Source organism: Metopolophium dirhodum, chromosome 2 (genome assembly GCF_019925205.1).
Source record: "Metopolophium dirhodum isolate CAU chromosome 2, ASM1992520v1, whole genome shotgun sequence".
NCBI lineage: Eukaryota > Metazoa > Arthropoda > Insecta > Hemiptera > Aphididae > Metopolophium > Metopolophium dirhodum.
This window is the reverse complement of record NC_083561.1, coordinates 38031742-38054491: the sequence shown is the minus strand read 5'-3', so window position 1 is coordinate 38054491 and position 22750 is coordinate 38031742. Positions and strand designations below refer to the sequence as shown.

General features: G+C 29.3%; 1 protein-coding gene across 1 annotated transcript; it reads left to right on the top strand.

The window, feature by feature from the left end:
* The first annotated feature begins 2140 nt into the window (after nt 1-2140).
* On the top strand, nt 2141-21590 carry LOC132937871 (acetylcholine receptor subunit beta-like 2). The gene is made up of 11 exons (XM_061004458.1): nt 2141-2293; nt 3663-3808; nt 3889-4043; nt 6480-6660; nt 6785-6941; nt 8825-8952; nt 9798-9973; nt 10065-10217; nt 10417-10523; nt 10778-10881; nt 15378-21590. Exons 1-11 carry the CDS (start codon nt 2230-2232, stop codon nt 15603-15605), a joined length of 1599 nt encoding a protein of 532 aa, XP_060860441.1. The 5' UTR covers nt 2141-2229; the 3' UTR covers nt 15606-21590.
* Nucleotides 21591-22750: the final 1160 nt, after the last annotated feature.

Sequence of the window (22750 nt, the reverse complement as noted above, 5' to 3'; positions counted from 1 at the left end):
AATTATCATTTACCACATTATTAATATTCAATTACAAATACGTATATTATTAAAAATATTATACATTTCAAATAATATTTTGTTTTAAATATTATGTGTAATTCAACTTAATTAATTTAACAACTTCACAAATATAGTATACAAAAATATTATACAAAATATAGGTAATAATAATAATAATTATCAAACAATAATTTATTAAATGTAGGCACGAGGCATATTACACATAATATATTATCGTAATTTATAACAAAATTTTATTTAAGATATATAATTTTTTTAATAACACAATATGATATAATATAATATAATATACGTATTTGTAATTAAATATTAATAACGTGGTAAATGGTAATTATAGATACTAATTAACGTTTAAAAAATATTGTGATTGTGAGTAATATTGTAGTCTGGGGATTTTTTTTTCCGGGGTTGTTCGTCGGGGGATTTATTTTCCGGGGATGTTTTTTCCTGGGGATTTTTTTTCCGACTACCATTTCAATATTATCTAAAGGTCCCTGCATAGTTTTTCCCAAACTGTAAATCACTGTCACGCACACACCACTTTTACATTTTTACCGTGATATACTATCGTGTAATATTTATTGATTTGTGGCTTGATTCAATAATTGCATTTTATTAAATAATGAAATTTATATATCTATGTGTGTATAATATATTACCCTATATTTTACCTTTTAAAAATATTACGTGACAGTATACACTATACCTGTAATCTGTGCGCACTATTAGTGCGTGTTTTGAATTTTTATTATTTACACATAATAATTTTAAGTTATTGTTAATAATTAATTATATTATTATTACAATGATATAAAACATAGTTTTTATATGCGCTGAATTAACCACGAACGTGTGAAAATGTACTATATAGCGTGTCTTAATTGGCATATGGCATGAACTCAATTAATCATAAAAAATCACGTAGGTGACGGCGAGGCATTGGAAGTTTTGTCGGAGCATCGAAGAGTGCTTCAAACCGACTATTATGGAAACGAGATTCTGACTTGTTTAGGTACCGGCGTACTGCAATATGACGTGATGCGGTAACACATTTTGAAACTTGAACATTTAGGTATCTAGAATTTTCAATTTTTCATTGCACCGGTATTTCAGGTATATCAGGTTTTCTAAAATGAACATGGACATTTCCAATGTGTGTACATTGCCGTTGTATTATGAGTTTTGTACAACAGTAACTGGGAAACGTTCAAAATAACTATTATATAAATGTAGTATTGTGTACCTAATCTATTTTGTTTTTTTATATAACTAGTAACTTTCCTCTAAATTATTATCTGTAAGGATTATTTTATAATAACAAGGAATAATTTATTACTCGAATGAATATTCTATTAACATATACACAATATATAACTATATAAGTAAATATATAGGTAATATACCTAGTTAAATAGTACCTATATTGTCAGCAGATATAATTAAGTTTAAAGCATATTATAACTTTCAACATTATCTACGCACGAGAGTATGGAGATTGCGTAACATTATATTACCATATTGGTATATTATACCTATGTAATAATATATAATACTGCAGTTTAACAATTATTTAGGGTAAGTAATTGGTATCTTTGAGATATTACACAAGAAAATAATATACAAGTGAGCACCCAATATTATTTGTACCTAACCCATATTATTTGTACAACCTGTATAGCAACAGAAAATCAAGCGACTTAAATGTATTAATATTTAATATCATTACAATATATATATATATATGTATTTGAATGATATTATGGACATTCGACTTTTATATTATAAATTTCCGAACATAGCTGTAGTATTATATACCCATAATATGATATGGACTGAAACGAATGAAATCCGTTCAATATAATATCGTATGCTGTACGAGTTTAATATTAATATTATAATATTGCGCGTTGTCATCTGCTGCAGTATATGGGATTTCGAGATCGAATCATGACAACGCAGTGATGGTGTGTTGATATGAACGTAGGTAACGAAATGTCGCTGTGGGTCGCGGTGCGCATCTGTGCGAATTTTCCATGGAAAACGGGGTGGAAGCTGTGGACGAGAGGGCGTGGTTATTGATTTTCCACGGCAATGCGCGAAAAGTGCAGTCAGCTGACGTGAAACGTGAGTGTTGGTCTTCGCTATCCGTACGAGTCTTGTGCATTTTCCCATACGGTGTCCTAGCAGTTCCTTGACGGCGTCAAAATGAATATTTTATTTATCCTCCCGTTACTATTGCCTCTCAGCTATTGTGAATTCGCGTTGAACGGTAAGTAAAACATTGATATTGATCACACCCATAGACAATAATATTATATACATATTATATATTATACACGTAGGTACAACGGACGAGACCTGTATTCTGTTATAGATATGTTTGATTCGTTTGTAGACGTAAATAATGCGAGCACAAAAACAACAAATACAACGGTTGTATTTATAAACCAGCATATTAGAACATAATAGCGTGTCGAAATGATTTAAATATTTTAGAGTTCAAACAATCGTTGGATCCATCACTTTGATCCTTTAACTGTTTAAACTACGTTCTGTAACACACATAATAATATGTTATTTATTCGTGGTATTCTGCAACTTGTCCATTGGAATTCTATAAATTTCACGCGTGGTGTATTCTTGAAGTTGAAACATTTTGGCTTATCATAACATAATATATTATGAGATTTGGGCACGCAGATACGCATTGACGTGTTATGTATACTTAGATTTGTGTATGTACTATAATATATACACGAGTTTGATGATAAATTGATAACGTTAAGCCATTAATTTTAAATTGTTACGTAACGCGTGTATAATGTATTACAGCTAATAATAATAATAATAATAATAATAATAATAATAATATCCAAGCAAAAATCGATTGTCGTTTGTTATATTATTATTGAAGGGATAGTGAAACCTTATCTTTTCACAAAGCTGTATTATCATAACACGTACCTATACACTATCTAAATTCTAAATCATAGACCTTATATTAGGTAGGTATAGTAGGTACCTATAGTATACCTACCTTAGTATAAGGTATATTATTTAATTGCATAAATATTACAATCCAAGCATAGATGCAATTTAAATCTTTGACTTACTGAAGCTAGACATTTTTTTTTTTAATGCGACAGACCCGTGGACGCTTAAACGCTATACCCACACTGCACTGAACCTCGCCTACTCTCACCAAACAATATAATAAAAAGCATTTTTGGACGAGCTAAATTGAGTATTGAAGTTTCTCACCACCAAAAATTGAATTAATAAAATCTAGGTGATATTTGCATTATTCAATAACAGAATAATCAACGGATTTATATAATTAAAATGGCATCATAATAATTATTACCGGTGTTATGGTTGTGGGCGCCGCATGAACAACAGTTTTTGCATTTTATACTTTTCAGTTTCCATAATCCGTAATATTTTAAATTGTAGGCACGTACCTATTACATTTGTCTTAATTGTTGTCGTTAAACTGCGCCCATTAAAACGATATTGTTGCCAGCAATTTATTGATTTTTGTTTGTTGAAATAATGTAGTTAATTTTCGATCAATCGACGAGTCTATATTGTGTTATTAATTGTTTCGTATTATTAATTAGTCTTAAATATGTAATTAGATACAAAATTCGAAGGAAACCCTTACAAAAAACATCTGTTCGATGACCTTCTGAGCAACTACAATCGGCTGATCAGACCAGTCCAAAACCATTCGGAGAACTTGACCGTTTGGATGGGCTTAAAACTCACTCAGCTAACCGAAATGGTAATGGGTGCGACGACGGACAGTAATATAGCTAATTCACCATGATGCGTATTTCAACACATTTTTTGTTTTTGTTATAGAATCTCAAAAGTCAAGTGATGACAACGAGTGTGTGGTTGATCCAGAAATGGTTTGACTGCAATTTGAAATGGGATCCCAAAGACTATGGTGGCTTAGACAAGTTATACGTGCCATCGGATCATATTTGGTTGCCCGACATAGTTTTGTTCAACAAGTAATAATCGTTTACTTAACATTATACTATATAATTCGTAAACGCCAAAATAATTATATTATAAGAATATACTAAAAATAACTATGCACTATATTCTACCGTCGTTCATAAATCTTCATAAATAATTTTTTAGTCTCGTGATTTATTACGCAAACAAGCTGTAATTGTTGCCAACGACCACACATAGACGTCTAGCCGCCTAACGAAAAACCAATTGTGGGTGGATAATAATATTTCATTGACATTTTGTTGTTTAGTATGTTCATAATATCCATAGTAAAAATTCCAATCGAAATCCATATAGGCATTTATGAGTAATTGCATAACGGAGGAACACATAATAATATAATATACGTATATATTTTTTCCATGTATGTACTATTGTCTATTGTACGATATATATTTGTATTTTCTATTGTTTATTTGTTATGGAATGTTCGTTTGCCCTTGGGTTTGTTTTCGTATCGAACTATATTAAAGTAGATTGTAGGTACGTACGTAAATTATGAAGAAAATGTATACTAATTTTAATGCTACTAATTTTGTCTCAACATAAAATAAATTAAAATGTTATAATACTAATAATTATTATACATGTATACGGTTAGAACTATAGTAATATTTTTGAACGACGCAAAGTCCCAATGCCTAATCTGGTATGATGAATGACGAATATACCTATAACCGTACAATAATATTGATTTTCACATATAAGTGATAAGTACTTATAAATTAATCGACTTGCATTTGATATAATACAATAAATATCATAAGACAATCGAATGATCCAAGCATAGGAATAATTAGGTATAGGTTTACCAATTACCGAGATACCTATAGGTATATGACGCTTGCATTTATGAACAAATTTCCGGCTTTAGTGGGAGAGCAAATCTAATGTTTGCGTACCTCTCAACCACCTGTAACGCCCTTGGCCTACAATATTTGATGATTTAAGATTTATTTTTTTTGTCATTATAATTGGTGCAGTAAAAATTCTAAGCTTTTCTACTTCAGCATCATTTCGGATATGAAAGAGAAACTAGTTGGTACTTTGGTGGATCAAAAGTAAAAAATTCCCAGAACTCTTTAAAAAGCGTCAGGAAAAACATACCAACAATTAAGTAAAAACTGAGATTTTTACGCAAAACCGGCAATTTTCAAAAAAACAGATTTTGTTTATTGGCGTAACTCTAAATATTTTTAAATTTTTTTAAACTATTTGTAGACATAAGAAAATTTTGATTTACATTAGTTTTTTTTAAATTATAGTCGATAAAAAAGTTTTCACTCGGTCTCATAACTTGAAAATTTAAAAACAAGTTGAGCGTAAATCCACTATAAATCATACATTCATACGTTCTGCGTTTTTGAGTGTGGATGGTACAACATTGCCATGACAAGATTTTTTTTTTGTAGAATTGTCCGAATTCAGTCGAACTTTATTTTGGGGGTGGGTGAAATTGACAACGAGTTTTTATAACTTTATACCATAATATGTTATATATATAATATTATATACATATATTTTTGGGTAATAGTTTTTTTTTTTTTTATCTTTTTATGTTAATTGTTCGTATGTAAAAATCGTTACACTATAATCCTTAGTTCCAACTACTTATTCCATATATTGTGATCCAATTTTCAAATGTTAAAAAATTAAATTTTTCATACATAATTTTAGATGATGATTGCCAGGAAAACTTTAAATAATAATAATAATAATAATAATAATAATAATAATAATAATAATAATAATAATAAAGGTAATAGTTATCATGATTTACATATAATATTCGTTGTCATAATATAAAATAAAATCGATGGTATGTAGTTATGGTAGTACCTATAGGTATAATACCTAGCTACAAAGTTATAATTTGCTATCATATTATATCATCATTAATAATGTATCAATAATATTCTATTCTTTGGTAATATTGATATTTATACATTATTATAGGCATGTAAGTATGTTTAAATGTAATTCATTATTTACATAATTGTAAACTTAATAGTTATAATAGTATAATAATACATATAATTTAATAGGTACTCTTCTTCGCTATTGAAGTATAAAAGGAAAATTAATACCTATCTAAAATAATACACCACATTTTTCTTTTTATCGTTCATTTTTTTGACACCCCTTAAATTCATGAAAGCCCTTGGGCACTTTCCCCTTTTGCCCCCCTCCCCCCTGGACGGCTATGGAATTCCTCTATTGGATTATTGTTAAATATAATATATTAGGTATATGATGTGTATGTAAACATGATATATCTATAAGTGGAGGTGGTTTAAAAGCTGAGTAACAACGGGTGATTTACAATTTTTACGATTTTACTCGTAAATCCAATAAATTGAGAATTATACTATAACGAAATCAAATGTCTAACAAATTGAAGAATACATTTTTATATTTTTCCTTCGCAGTGCCGACGGGAACTACGAAGTAACCTTGATGACAAAAGCTGTGCTCAAGTATACCGGTGAAGTATTATGGTCACCTCCGGCCATCTACAAATCATACTGCGAGATCAACGTTCTGTACTTTCCGTTTGACGAACAGAACTGTTATATGATGTTCGGTTCGTGGACGTACAACGGAAATCAGGTATGTGATCACTGATCAATAATGTTTACGTTTTCGGTATATTATTTAATATTTTAATCCCAATTCCCAACTGACTAGGCAGATTAACCGTACTTATCTCTTTTACTGTATAAATAACGTGCAGGTAGACTTGAGGCACATCGACCAATCGCAGGGTAGAAACCGCGTGGACGTTGGCATCGATTTAAGCGAATTCTATCTATCCGTCGAATGGGATTTACTCGAAGTCCCTGCGGTCAGGAACGAAGAGTTCTATTCCTGTTGCTCAGAATCGTATACAGGTGAGTCGAAACGTTTTAAATGTTATCGAATTTTTTCTCGCGAACCTCGTGTAAATATTGTCCAATTCGCCAAGACAATTGTGTTTTATTGTTTAAGGGTTATGTTCGTTAACCACTCATACATTATGGTTTATTATACTTTATAGTTCATAGTTTATACCATAAAATATGTATCAAAATAATATTATGTACCTACTATATTATGTACGCATAATTTGATATTATGATGATTCGGGTATGGTTATGAGTTACACGACAAGTCGTCACTCGTCTGGATAAACGATGATTAGCGTGATTCTAATACCTATATATAATATATATACCTATGTGATTAAATTTAGGTAATATTGTGCACAGCTTGCGCCAAGACAGCATATTATAAGGTGCCTTTATTATATTAGAGAGACATAAATTTTAGTAGGTATATTATATTTGCATGTAAAATATAATACAACTATCATAATATGAATATAATATACTGAATAGACTGATTATTTATGATTATAATATATGATATTATGTCTTATATATCGTATATGGAATAATAAGTGATTAAACGTTCAACATTAAGAACAACTTTCGCTGTCCGGACAAAACGGTTAGGTACCAACTGCAGTTGTCGTTATTGTGGGGGTCTTATACGATGTTTTAAGTTTGAACATAGGTCAATTAACCTAAAATGGATAGAATACATTTAATTTTAAAGAGTAATATTGTGTAATATGTGTGATTTTTTTTTACTAACATTATGCCAACGTCGACAGAAAGTATAAGGCGAGGGCGCGAGGCGTATAAGATCTGCACAACATTTAGGCAAAAAACAATAATAACATAATATACCTACTATAGGTAGTAAATAATATTATCATATTTTAAACGTTTACAGGTAAACAAATATTAATTATATGTTAGTTTCTGTATTAATATAATAAATCTATGTGTACGGAATAATATATAGGTAATATATTATATAAGCTTTAAAATTATATGTTACATTTTTTAACAATATGCGATACAAATATCTCATTTCATTATCGTAAATTATATTTTATGACGTCCTAATATTTTCGTCAAAAACTTGATTATTATGTACGAATGCGTCATCATGATAATTTAATGACATTTTTGTTGTGGGTATTGACGTGCATTTGGGTATGCGATTATATTGATAAACTTATAATCAGTTATTTTCAATAATCACGTACTATTTGCAAAAAATTACACTTGATTTTGATAAAGCGAGAAACCAACATTATATAAAATAGGTACTACAGTAAAATTATAATTTATATTCAAAGTTTATATACCTAAGTACTTTAGTATTTGGTTTAATACAATTGACTAGCATTAAGTAATATTGAGTACCTTAAAACAAATTGCATACCAATATTATAATATATACCTAATAATAATATTGTAACATTATTTCATGTACAATATCACTAGTCGCCATATTATATTAACCTAGAACTCATGTAATAATGGAATCAAATATCAATATGGAATACTATGCAATATTTAGTTGAAGTATAATAGTTAACTGTTTTATACATTTATATTTATATAACTGCAGCATACAGTTAGTACATACTATGCAAGAAGATGGATAGGTATATCGTATTTCGCATATATTAGCAAAATGCATTCAACTAATCGATTTCTAATTATCGATTTTCTGAACAAAATATTGGCTATAAAAAATGTATACTGGGACGCAAGTAGTATGATTATGACCGGTTTTCGACATTTTTTATGTGGATGCAATACTTGCGTATCAAATAAATTCTGGGACGCAAGTATAGTATGCACCGCCTCAAAGTCTACCTACCAACTAGATCAAAATTGTTACCAGAAACAACATTTCTAATGTAAGAATTTTTCAGACATAACTTTCAACATAAAGATGCGACGCAAGACTTTGTTCTACACTGTTAATCTGATCATTCCGTGCGTCGGACTGACATTCATGACGGTGTTGGTGTTCTATTTGCCGTCAGACTCTGGCGAAAAGGTAATAAAAAAAAAACCATATACCTACATATTATAAACTCGTATTTGCTGCATTTTTTGAAAAAAAAACTGTTTGAATTCAAAAAATCATATTGCAATATCGAAAGCGCTATATCTGCATACATTTTACACGGTTCATCGACCTGGGAACTGTTTTATATAAATCGCGGAATTATAATTTTAAATCGATTATAATAACACAAATCCACTTAGTACAGTATTCAGTATAAATCAAATTTACTATTGTTATATTAAATATACAGATAAATAGGTAATGACGCACTAAAATAAGGGTAGATGTTTGTTTGGAACACTAACACAGTGGTTCCCAATCTTTTTTCAAAAATCTCACGCCCTCTCCCCCTTAAATTAGTGTTTAAATGACCTTTTATTTTTAATAATATAAAATAACTTAATAATTAGGTATAAATATTATTTTTATATTTTTTAGCACAATTTTATAAATATTATAATTTATAAGTAAAATTAATTTATTGTTTTCAATTTTACTGAATGTAAAATGGCATAATTATTTTAACAATAAAATTTTCGTTATTTCATCATTAGGTACTACTATATCCCCCCCCCTCCCGCCGTTCAGTATCTTAATTCCTACCGGTCGGGAACCACTGCACTAGCAAATGTAACGTACAACCTGTTATTATTAACAAATAACAATATATAATAATATAGTACACGAAGAAAATATATATTATATTTTGTAACGAGTAAGATGTTACAGCAATTTAGTTAAATATTTCAAAAGTAACTTACCCCTAATACCTTATACTACGAACGATCACTGATGCGATTTCGTCCTTTTATAATAATATAATAATACTTCAGGTGACTCTGTGCAGTAACATTCTAGTGTCGTTGACTGTGTTCTTCTTGCTGCTAGCCGAGATCATCCCCCCGACGTCTCTGGCCGTTCCACTCCTCGGCAAGTACTTGTTGTTTACCATGGTTCTAGTGTCCATGTCGATCGGCATGACCGTGGTCGTGTTAAACATCCATTTCCGGTAAGCGTGCGTTTATACCGTGCATGTCTTATCGCTATATATTACAATATTACGTCGGGCGTCTTTTAACCAAATCGAATCGCTTATAAAGGTCACCATCAACCCACACCCTGTCGCCTTGGGTGAGAACCGTGTTTCTGCACATGATGCCACAGATACTGATGATGCGCCGGCCGCCGTATTCGCTGATGACCAACGACGGATTCCAAAGCTCACCTGGTTACTTCAACGAACTGGACTACAGGTATCTGGCCCTGCTATATTATACAGCTGTTATATGCTCACTGTTAACCATATATACTATACCGGCTTTTTTTTAAAAACAGTTTTATCGATAATTTAAAGTCTGAACGTCTGATTGTGACGGATGCGCAGTCTCATGATGTTCAGTATAGATTATAGTTGTTATTATTTATTATACGATAATTTATTATAATTCACAGTCGAGACAGCATAAGCGATAGCGGTGGAACCGAACAGAAACCTCCATCTTTGACCCAGAGACACTGGTCCTTCAAAAAAATTCAATCTGTACAGCCTCACAATTATCGTAAGTCATTAATCATTATTCAATAATTTAATGAATATATTTAATAGTATAGCTACCTATATCTGTAGTTTTATTTATTTATTTTCTCACTATTTGTGAAAATTATTATAAATTTATAAATTCAATATAATATAGATGATATTTTAAATTTGTTTAGTCTGTTGTACACACGTAGTACCTATGCATATTATAATAATATGAAATGAAATGAATTCTCGTACAAAGACTAATGGAAAATAATGATATTTCTCTAGCGGAGAATGTAATGCCAAAGACAATGTCTCCAGATCTACTCAAGGCTTTACAAGGGGTCTGTTATATTGCTCAACATATAAAAGACGCAGACAAAGATAAAGAGGTAAATTAATGTAATATAATAATCAAATATTAATTTAATTATACATTGTACAATATTCAAATAGGTTAATGGTTTTTATTAGTTTCAAGTTGTTTAATGTTCGTTGTTCGTATAATATAGACGCGTGAATTGAATAATAATATTTATAATATTATATAAATGCAAATATACTGTGTAGCCGTGTAGGACGTACTTTGAAAAAAAACAAAAACAATTATTGCTCTAATCAATATATAAACCCTTTTACTTTATCTTCATTCCACCTATATAATTAAAATTATAATATAAGCCTACAGGATACAATTATTAAACACTTAAAAGTTAAAAGTTAAAACCATAATATTCATAAAAAGTGCAAAACATTTTTGTGATTCAAAAAAGTGTCTATGAATAAGTTTTATAGTTAATCACATTAAGATTCCCTTTTGCCTATCTTTAATTTATTATCATTTATCACAATTAATCAAATAATTAATCTTAATGTACACGTACATTGTCTCAAACATAAAAATACTTTTATTAGAAATTTAGTCGTGGAGTATCTATATAATATACTAACTTATATTTGTTATTAACCATCGGAAAATAGTGTAAGTACTTCGTAGGTACATGTCATTTTATCATACGTATAAAAACGGCCTATATATTATACAATTTCAGTTATCTAAATAGTAGACAGTCATAATATGATTTCGTTTTTTTATTTAAAACAAAATTTGTTTTGACGATTCAACAAAATACGGTATTTTAATCTAAATTGATTCGGTTGTAACATTACTGGTTAGGTATAATGTTTATTTTTTTTACTATGCATACTAGCTCGAGTACCTACTTAATTTTAATTTCCTGTCTTTAAAATGTAAAAACAAATCAATTATAAACTGTGCGAAATAAATGTATCGCCTACGTATTGTACAGTTACGATAACACGTTTATTATTTAAATTTGTGTTAGTTTTATAGATCACGTAGCTACCTATATGACGTATATTAATATTATGACATGAAATATCCATACAAAAAATATTACAGAACTGAGGTTATTACTAAAAGGCAGTCAAATAACTTTGATCATCTAGCTAAGCTCATTGTATTATTAGTTATTTTAGTAAATTTAGACGAATTAATATAAATTAAAATTGTAAAATTCTGTGCTTATTTTGCAGTTAACTTTATTTTATTTATGTATATATATATACAATCTGTTAAACTAATACTTACAACAATCATATGTGCAATTATATATATAGGTATATACTATATATGTTTATATGAAATTATTTGACATAGGAAGGTACACGAAAAAAGCATACTTCGCAATGGTGACTTTTTATTATAATTCATATAATTTGACAGTCTATTCAAATATTTATACATTTATTATGCACGTATAATGTATTATTAAACTTTTAGGTTTTCATTAAATAGAGCTATCTACCAAGCATGCACATTGCACACCCCCATTTTTCCTTTTAATAATTCATTTATTTGAGTTCTGATTTTTGGGATTTTAAAGTATACACAAGGACCATATTTCAAATACAATTTGTCATTTGTATACATTGTATACAAATACATTTGTCCATATTCCTATCTCATTGCTGCAACCATTCGACGAAAATAGGTGATGTCATCCATGCATAATTCAATTCGGATATTAGCAGATTATCGATCGTAATTAATAAATATATCCGGTTACGTGGCTCAGATAAGCAATAAACAAATACACTACATTCATTAGGTAGTGTATTTTGGTAATTGAAGAGTTACCCCGATCAAGCGGTCGTCCTAATTAACCGGTGTCTCTATTAACTATTAAACGAAGTCTACTGTACATAGATATTTACACCATTTAAGGAGTGTCCTGAGGCCATACAAACTTATTATCTTCAAATAAAAACAAACCTTTTTTTACAGTAAATTGTAAATTTTTTTGAAAATTTTAATGTAACTAAAACAAAATTGGAATGAGTAATTTCTAAGTTATTTAAATGCATGCATATACTATATACTACTATACTAGGGTCTAGGGATATAGATAGGTAATATTCTTTAATAAAGGGGTTTACAAAAATTAAAAAATATGTAATATTTAATAAAGACATAGGTACCTAGTAGTTACTTACTTACATAATATATATTATACTATTATTCTTTATACAAATTATAATATTAAGTTAATAATTTAATATAGATCAATACTAATTAGTAACTAGTTAACATAATTTTAAAATCATCAAAGTAACACATATCTACCAAACCTATTATCGTGGACTTGTCCATAAATAACTCATAACTACTCGTTCAAATTTCGATATAAATACACCAACAAACTCATCTACTTAACAGTTTAATGGAAAATCTCATTTGAAAAAAAGAAGTTGGTACGCCCAAAGAAGCAAAGGACATTCCATAGACGAAATAAAAAAATAGTATTTGATTTTGTTTAAATATTTGAAAATATAGTCCTTGCAGAGTGTACTTAAAAATTCAAAAATCATTATTTGGATAGATTCATTATAAAAGGAAAAATGGGAGTAGAATGCCTGATTAATTACCCTGTAAATTGACTATAGTATTTACTTCTATAAAAATGCAAATTTCAAGCCAAAATTCATCATTTAAATCAAATAAAAAAAATATAGATAATACAACCGTTGGTAATAATTATGAACTTTAAATTTATGAAACAATTTTGAATTACGCGGTTAGCTTATCATATGGTTAACGTTGTATAATAAATGTTCAAATATTAAAATATAAAATTTTAAATTGTATAAAAATTAAAAACAACACATTTTTATAACTCAATACTTGGACTAAAAAATAAAAATGGTCTGAATGTTATTTCTTCTATCTTTTACCAAAGAAAGCTAAAAAAAACATGTTCAGAAATGTGAAGGTTGATTGGAAACCGTTAAATGCAAAAATATAAACGTAAAACACCATAAGTATTATAACTAGATCACGGATTTTTATAAAAATATTTTAGAATATTCATAAGCAATTTAAAAATATGCATCAAGAGGTACATAAAAAACTTGAAAAATAGTACATTTTTTTTAAAAAGATTTTCGAAATATAAGGTTGAAATCCTTCTTTTTTTTATTAATTTATTATGAAACAATTTAAATGATATTAATAACAAATTATAAATTTAGTATTGTATTAATATTCAGAAAATTATAAATTTATCCAGCTAATCGTTCGATTACTATATGCTCAAAATATCATGATGGCTCCTTACAACATGTAATCATTCTTTGAGCAAAATTTAAATTTATTTATTTATAATGTATATGAAACATGCAACCTGTATGCAACTATCTAAAAGTATGTAATTTATATACGTAAATTTTACTTGTATATGCAAAAAAAAAAATAATAATAACTATAGATACAGAATCTACGCATCACAAAATGTATTTAATCAGAATTATTCTAAATTAAATTATTGAAGTGTAGAAGAATAATATGCATTTATATGAAAATTCAGTCCCTATAGTTATAAATTATAACTTATAATATCAACGCATGCTAGAAAATTGTATAGTAATTAATGGCAATATAGACGAGGAAAAAAACAATAATCACACAGTCCACAGTCAGTGACTCATTAACACCTCCACGCCATCAATTTACAATCATAAATTATTTTGAACTACAATTTACAATTTTTTTTTTTACAAATACACTATGGATACAGATTACAGTCATTTATCGAAGTGTTGTCGGTATTGAGAATCAACGGAGGCACATCTCGTAAACATTTTTACATCGACTTATTCCATTTTCATACCTAGTTGATTTTTTTTCTAAGTGTCACCGGCAATGATAAGTGTATTTATATCGTAGAGCTCAATATAACGTATATAATATAATACATTAATATGATGTGTATTTATTCTCTGGGTAATTGGATTACAACCAAAATATATACGTATATTTATCATACATATTATGCTAATAAGTGTCTTAATATTTTCTGAACATATATTTCTGAATATTTCCGCGTCATCTGAAACTTAGACGGATCTTAGTGCCGTGGTTGTGTATTAATTTTCTCAGTTGTGTTAAATACATACCTATATAGTTGGCGAATATATAACATATACGCATGTTACCATTGAGTGTATTGTAAATATTTTATATTATACAATATATACTCAATGATGATACATAGGTATATCTCATTTAAATCCCACTTCACTTTTATCATACATAAAAAAAATCTTATTAATACATTGAATTACCTTATAAATAGCAAATTTTTTTTAAGAGACCTCCAATATTATTTAATAAGTAGTCTCACCCCGACCATCCGAGACTTTGGCGGATCTCAGTGCCAGAGCACTGCGGGTCGTGTATCAGATTTTTAGGCCGGGGCTAAACTAAACATAATATATTTGGCGAATATATAACATTAATTCTCGTGTGATTTATACAACCTACTATGTGTATAGTACTTATAATGTATATAACAATATTAAAATTTAGGTGATCGAGGACTGGAAGTACGTTTCGATGGTGTTTGACCGGTTCTTCCTGTGGGTGTTCACTCTAGCCTGTATAGTGGGCACATGCGCCATAATATTCCAGGCACCATCGCTGTATGACCAACGGCAACCCATTGACTTCCAGCTGTCCAGCATACCCCGCCGCCGGAGCAACCTGGCACTACCTCATGAAATCGACTTTTACGAGCGCACTTACGGTGCCAACTAGAGTATCTAACAACTATTATATTTTATAGACAATATATCCGTTGAAATCCCGCCGCAGGCTCATTTTAATATGTACATAATTAAATATATATATACTTATATACCTACGTAGTCATGTAGATAACAAACACGCGTGTTTATATAGATATACCGAATAAGCGATATATAGTGAGAGGTGAAACCTCTAAATATTGGACACTATATCGGTCGCTAAAATGTTGTCCGCTAATCAGAGGGTTCAGTTCGTAGAAAGTTTGTACTTGGTTCCCAAGAAAACGCCCGCAATTCGGAAGTGACCGCTATTTAGAGGCGATCGTTATGTAACATGAGATATGTCCGTCGCTTCTCAAACGCGTCCACTGCTGCAGTGGCGCAACTATATAAAATAACTAAGGGATGGAAATATTTAACCCCCCCCCACGCCAACGAGAAACCGAGACCCCCAAACGGTTTGGACTTTTCGAACCATCCGTCGTGATCACGAGAAATAGAATAATATTATTGTGGACGGAATACCACCACATCTCATTATTGATATAAAATATAATATTTTCGCTTATCTGGAAGGCTACATAATAATAATAATAATAATATATCATATCCGTTATATTGTGCACACGACGTGTTATCTAAACGCGTCTGTGCGCGTTTAACGAAACATAATATTAATGCGTGTGGAAAAAATGGTACCTATCTTTAAATAGTTTTAGCGGCACGATTATATATTATTTTGTTTATTCTTTTCGCATGTCCGCTGTACGCACGCAAAATCGTCGCCAATCAGACACACCGAAAAACCCCGTGTATGGGGCACACGCGTGCGTACTGTGTGTCTGTGTGTTATACGTCAATATACAATATTATAATATATAATATGAGCAACGAGCGGAATCCGCAGCGTGCTGCAGAGTCTGCGCGTGTTGTGCCTGTATGGAAGTCGTTTCGTCTTAGACGCATAGCTAGGTACTGCCGAGACGTAGACCGCGAGGTGATGTACCTATGTATATAATATCTATCTGTATAACAGTATATGCATACCGGGCGAACCATATTTTAACGCCAGTCGTTCATTGTTTCCAATAACGTTTTCGGAGATATTTTTTAATTTTTTCATATCACTCGGAGTATAATTCGTTGAAAAGCAAAATTTTTCAAGCAATTTTTTTTTATATCGTTATCAATTTTCAAATAAATATTGTTCCTGTTTTTTAGTGACAACATGTATTTTTAATTCCGTAGTCCAAAGCAAAATATTTTTTGGAGTACTTAGAGAGGAATTTGGAAATCAAATTTTGGATGAGTAGCTTATGAGTTACAAATAGGTATTTAAAGTTTTGGTGAGCGGTGTGGAGTGGTAATTACTACAGACTATTATAGTGGTACTCTGGAAAATGTTGGTCCATTACTCCGTTCGTCTATACTTTAAACACTTATAGGTATATGACTAATAAAATACTTGTTCGAAATTTGTTTTCAATAGATCGAAATACTCCAAGATTATTCTGCTTCAGACTATGAAATTAAAAATGTATATTATTGTAATTATTCAAAAGCGCAGAAAACTTAAAAAATGAAAACGATAAAAATTAGTAAAATAATTTAATAAATATGTTGTTTTGTAACAACTTGTAATGGCGTAAAATAAATATTAACAAAAACGTTAGGGTTTTCTGAAATTATATGAGTGTCTTAAGTTAAATGAATCACACCGTATATCTATAAGTTATATAACTAATGTGTTTTAATTATCTAATTGGGATATTGCAATTACGTGGGAAAATATAAGTATAGGTACAACGAATCCCGATGATTTTCTTCGGTGAACGATGAATATTTGTGTAGGTAATTGTGTATAATGACGTCTATATTCTTTTTAGGTATACGACTATATACTATCAATAAAAAAGCTGATCGTATAATATTTTATAGAAATCAATAACTTTTTTTTTTTTTAATTGTGTTTAACTGTTTAAATAACATACCAAAACTACCAAAATATTGTATACATATATACGGACAGCGTTGCGACTTGCGATAATATAATACACGCATGAATACATGATCATAATTCATATTATTATGTTATTCAAGTACAAATAGTATAATCAATAAATGTTTCCGATTGACGCAATGATGCAATACTATAAAATATACATTTGAACAGGAATCGCAATAGTATGTATCAGCAGAGCTTGCAGCGTTAAGGAATCTTAAAAACTTTAATAATATCCCAATTTGTTTTCTAATCCATTTTCCCATTCAATAGTTTTAATTTTGTTCTTTTAATAGTTGTATGCTTCTTTGTACAAATAACCATTGGTGAACTGTTTCTCTATAATATCCCAAGCATCAATCGCAGGGGCGAATCTAAGGAGGGGTTCAGGAGGTCAGCTGACCCACAGTTAATATTTGCCGATCAAATTGGCCTCTTTTCAGATCTTAGGTAGTTGCAGGGCACTTGGACCCTCGAATAAACACACATACAGTATAAATGAATTTTTTAATATTACACAAGTATAGATTTCTAATCTGGTTTTAATAAGTGGCCCCTTGAAAAGTCCTGACCCACAGTTTCCTAACTCTGGATCTTCCCCTGAATTTCAACCGTATATAAGGGTGGCATATATATATAGGTATATCTATAATAATTTATGTTTAACTACAGATTTTCTGTTTCAACACAGTCCAACATAGTTGAGCGTAATGGAAATATATTACTAGTACCTACTAGTTAAACGATCTATATCAGCACTGAAATGTATAATTATTAACTAATATCAAATTTGATAACAATGGAACACGATGTAAAATGGAAATTGGAATAATGATTTTTAATTTTTTAGAGATACAATTTATCTACGTTGATAGTTGAAAATGTAGAACATAAATGCATACATATTTGCAGATGTATTAATCTATATATAATATATTGTGTAGTTGGATACAAAAGTTGAAAAAATTATATAATGAAATTGTTTTGAACTTGGACTTACATAAATTTGTAAATTTCACAAATATTTCATTAATTTTAGGTTCTGATTAAATTTGTATTTATAACGGCCTATTTTAGTATAGAACCGGCCATATTGGTTATAAAACTGCCGCGATGCCGCTTAGAGCAAGCTTTTATTATTATTATTATTACCTAGATCAACATTCGATTGATATTATGCTTCCCTGGCAGTGGCGTGACGAACTTCATTAACTTATGAGGCACAAATGCACAATAATTTATAAATACTTATATAAATAATTACATATATACTTAAATGGTAACTGAGAATGATTGGCTTAGTCTTGGTGTGTACTTAATAAATTATTTACTATATGTGAAATGCCCCTAGTCTCCAGGACACCCACCAAATAAAGTTCTTCGTCACGCCACTGCTTCCCTGTATAATATAATATGTTACAATACTTTCCCCAAACGACATATTGTATTGTTAAAATTATTTCGCATCGAGAGGACCTTTTACTGCAGATAAACCTCTCCTCCCCCAAGTTTCGACATGGCCGTCTATCGGTTATACCAACAATAAACATTCAAAACGCTGCACAGAGCACGAATTATTCGCGAATAAATGTAGGTACCTATACATAATATGTCTTAACGAACGGTGGGAGATCGTGTTTCGAGGTCAAAGAGCACTGCGCGTGTATATATATATATTTATATTTATGAATTATGCTTATTGCTTATGTCTTTTTCGCATTTGTGTATATGCGCTTTGCGTGCATGCTGTAGTTATATATTCATACCTATACTCGAAACGTGGGCGATGGCTACAGATTTTTTTATCGTTATCATTTCTAATTGACGGTCGAAATGCTGTTGGACGATACCTACCTATAGCATAAGATGATTAACTTGGTCGGCGGAAGGAATTTTTAAAAAATAAACAAACGCTTTTCGTTCAAAACCAAAGTCCGTGGGGCAGGGCAGTATATAAGATGATATAATACCGTATTTTCCTAATATAATTTTGTTTTAGCTCTGAAATCTACATCGAAACCGTCGGAGACGTGTGACAATTCCCGTTGTATATAGGTACCATAATATAATATTATACGTTATAAACTTATTATGACCTACCCCAATTTTTGAAGTACATAATTATTATTATTATAACTATTATCTAACTATGCATGAACACAATATCGATGAATTAGTATGTATTATCTACTCGGACGGCAACTTTCTAAAAGTATACAATGTGTAATATTGTATACATATACCTATTATTATATTATTATAGGTATACGTTATTCCTATTTTAAAAAGCGTTATATGCATCATCATATTATATTCATAAACGAAACGTTTAAGTTTGCTCAAACAATCTATCGAAAGACTATGTACATTTATTATTATTACCTAGGTATACATTATTATGCTCCGACGCGTATACGTAAATATTATAATAGCATAATATTTTAAAGAACATTTACATTATTATAAAGAGCGATGGCTTACTACGCGTCACGTTTGTCAATCGACCTTTTTGTGAATTTTTGTAGATTTTATATTGATGATATCGTTATTGCCAGAATTTTCGATTTCCTGGACTGTTTGATACTTTGATTTCGTTTCGTCGTGTCGATTATTGAATATTTTACTCACTCGGATAAGTCTTATAGATTAAAGATATTTCGTGCGGCCGGCCGCCAAAACGTAGAAGATAACCGTTTCGCCTGGTCACGTCTAAGAAAAGAATAACAAACATTTAAAAAAAAATTTAAATAAATAAATAGAAATAACAATCGTGGACAAAGTAGACATTATGATGGACTTTAGCGTTAGTCTTCCGGTATACCACGTGATCCTAGTGGCAGAAACAAATTGAGTTTCACGCCTGCGTATTTCTAATAGGTATATAGATAAATGGATCCCCTGCTCAATGTGCACAGATTTCTGTAGAATCGATTGAATAATATTGTATATTAGTCTTCGAAACTGTTTTCTTACAATATTAAATAATTTTAAAAAAACATAGGTACACTTTTTTATGTACACCCGATGTCTTACTACATAATTTTATCTATATGTGCGTCCTTTGTGTAATATTATTCCAATTTATTAAATATAACCAATTTATTAGACTATTTTTTAGATTAATTTTGTTGACCTAGTCCGAAAGTTTTCTAGCACAAATTGTACTCAAAGAATAGTAATTCATTCAAATATTTTTTTACATTTCACCAAAAGTAAAATAATACTAATTTTTATAAATATTATTGTTAATTATTTGTTATAATATTTACTTGCAAATAAACGAATACCAATTCAATAAAAAGGAATTTTGGTTAAGCAGTGTAGAATAATTGTTAAAAATGATCGTTCAATGTTCTCGATTCAAACCGGAACCGCGTAAGAAATTCAATTTAGTCAATTGATACAGCTAAAATAAATTGAACTTATAAATTATGATGCCTATATTATAAATTTGCGTGCAAGTTCGGGATGGTATTAAAATAATATATTATATTATAAAGTTACTCAATCGATGTTGTAGTATTTTATGTGTGAAATATAATACTTAATATTAATGGTGAATATGGAATAATGTATACATGTTGTATTTCCTGTATAATATAATGTAATACTATTATAATTACAGTCGTTTAAGAATTTGAATTATATTATTTTATTTTAACATTTTCAATGAATTCAAAAAATCCCATTATCTTCTACGGAGTACAAAATATTAACTAGGCATTTAACTTGCTAATTCCTTTTTTGGATACAATTAATGTCTTTTAAATGATTTTCGAAAGATATTAGGTATACTAAATAGCTTAATTATTGTTATTATTATAAAAAGTACTTTAACTTCATAATTGTATACTTCTGAAGTTATAACATAAGTTACTAGTTTGTAAGGTTTGCTTAAGTGTTGTAGTAAAATTTAAAATTATATTTAATTATATAATAATATGTTGTATCAATGTAAATATATTTTAATAAACTGAACATTATTATATTATATATTTAATATTATGTAATATTTATTAGTTTATTAAATTCGGAGAAAAAGAAATTTGATAACATTAGAAAAGTACACTTGAACCACATATTATTTATTTAAAATCATTAATATTAGAATAAAATATATCTAAATTATCATAGTTACCTAATGCATTAGCATACTTGCCGGTGAATTGATTTAATAATTAGAACGTATCTACGAATATGTTTTGTAGAAAAAAAATTTTTATGTCTTTTATTTTTCAGATTTATTTTAAAATTAGTTAATAAAATTTAAAAGTTTCTCTAACAAAGAGCTACAATAACAATCTAATTCATTACTGAAGAGTTTGAATAAAAAGTCTAAATTAAGATAGTTTCTACCGTTTTTTACAGAAGTCATACTACAAAACCATAAAATGTTATCATAATTCATAACCAGTATGAGGCTGAAGTGTTTCTACTCTACATTTAAAAGAAAAGAACCATAAAAAAGAATTACGGAAAGATTCGAGATTTTAAGCCAGTGTTATGGAATTGGGAGATCAGACGAAGGTGGTATAATATTCTAATTGAGAACGTTTTAAGAGAAATATATATATTTTTATAGTGCAAGTGGGTTACTAAATTTTAATTTCTGCGCAACATCGTTTAAGAAAACCTAGTTTTGAGGATGTTTTGTTTTTAATTTTATTAATACGGTCGTTGAATTTTAGTTTAGTATCAAAGAAGACAAGATGACTAAATCATTCACAAACGTTTTAAATAAACTTGAAATATTTGTAGAACATAAATATTAAGACTTTTATATAAAACGTTGTATAGAACAATATAAATAGTTAAAAGTAGACCTATTTTATTCATAAAATAAACTGATTTCAGAACATTTATTTAAATTAACTTAAAGCACCATCTGCATTCATTGATTTAATATTTTATACATTTTAGAGACATCGGCGAGAAGCAATATTTTTAAAATTTAAGAAATACCTCAAATACCTATCATTAATGAATGATAAAAGTAATGAAAAAGAGGAACTACAGAGGAAATATGAATGGAATATTTATACACACTATACATAGGTACATAAAACATACAGTTGTTGTACTGTCATATTATGTGTATAAGCGACTGAAGTGCTTCAAATATCTATAACGTAATCACATAACGATATTCCAAT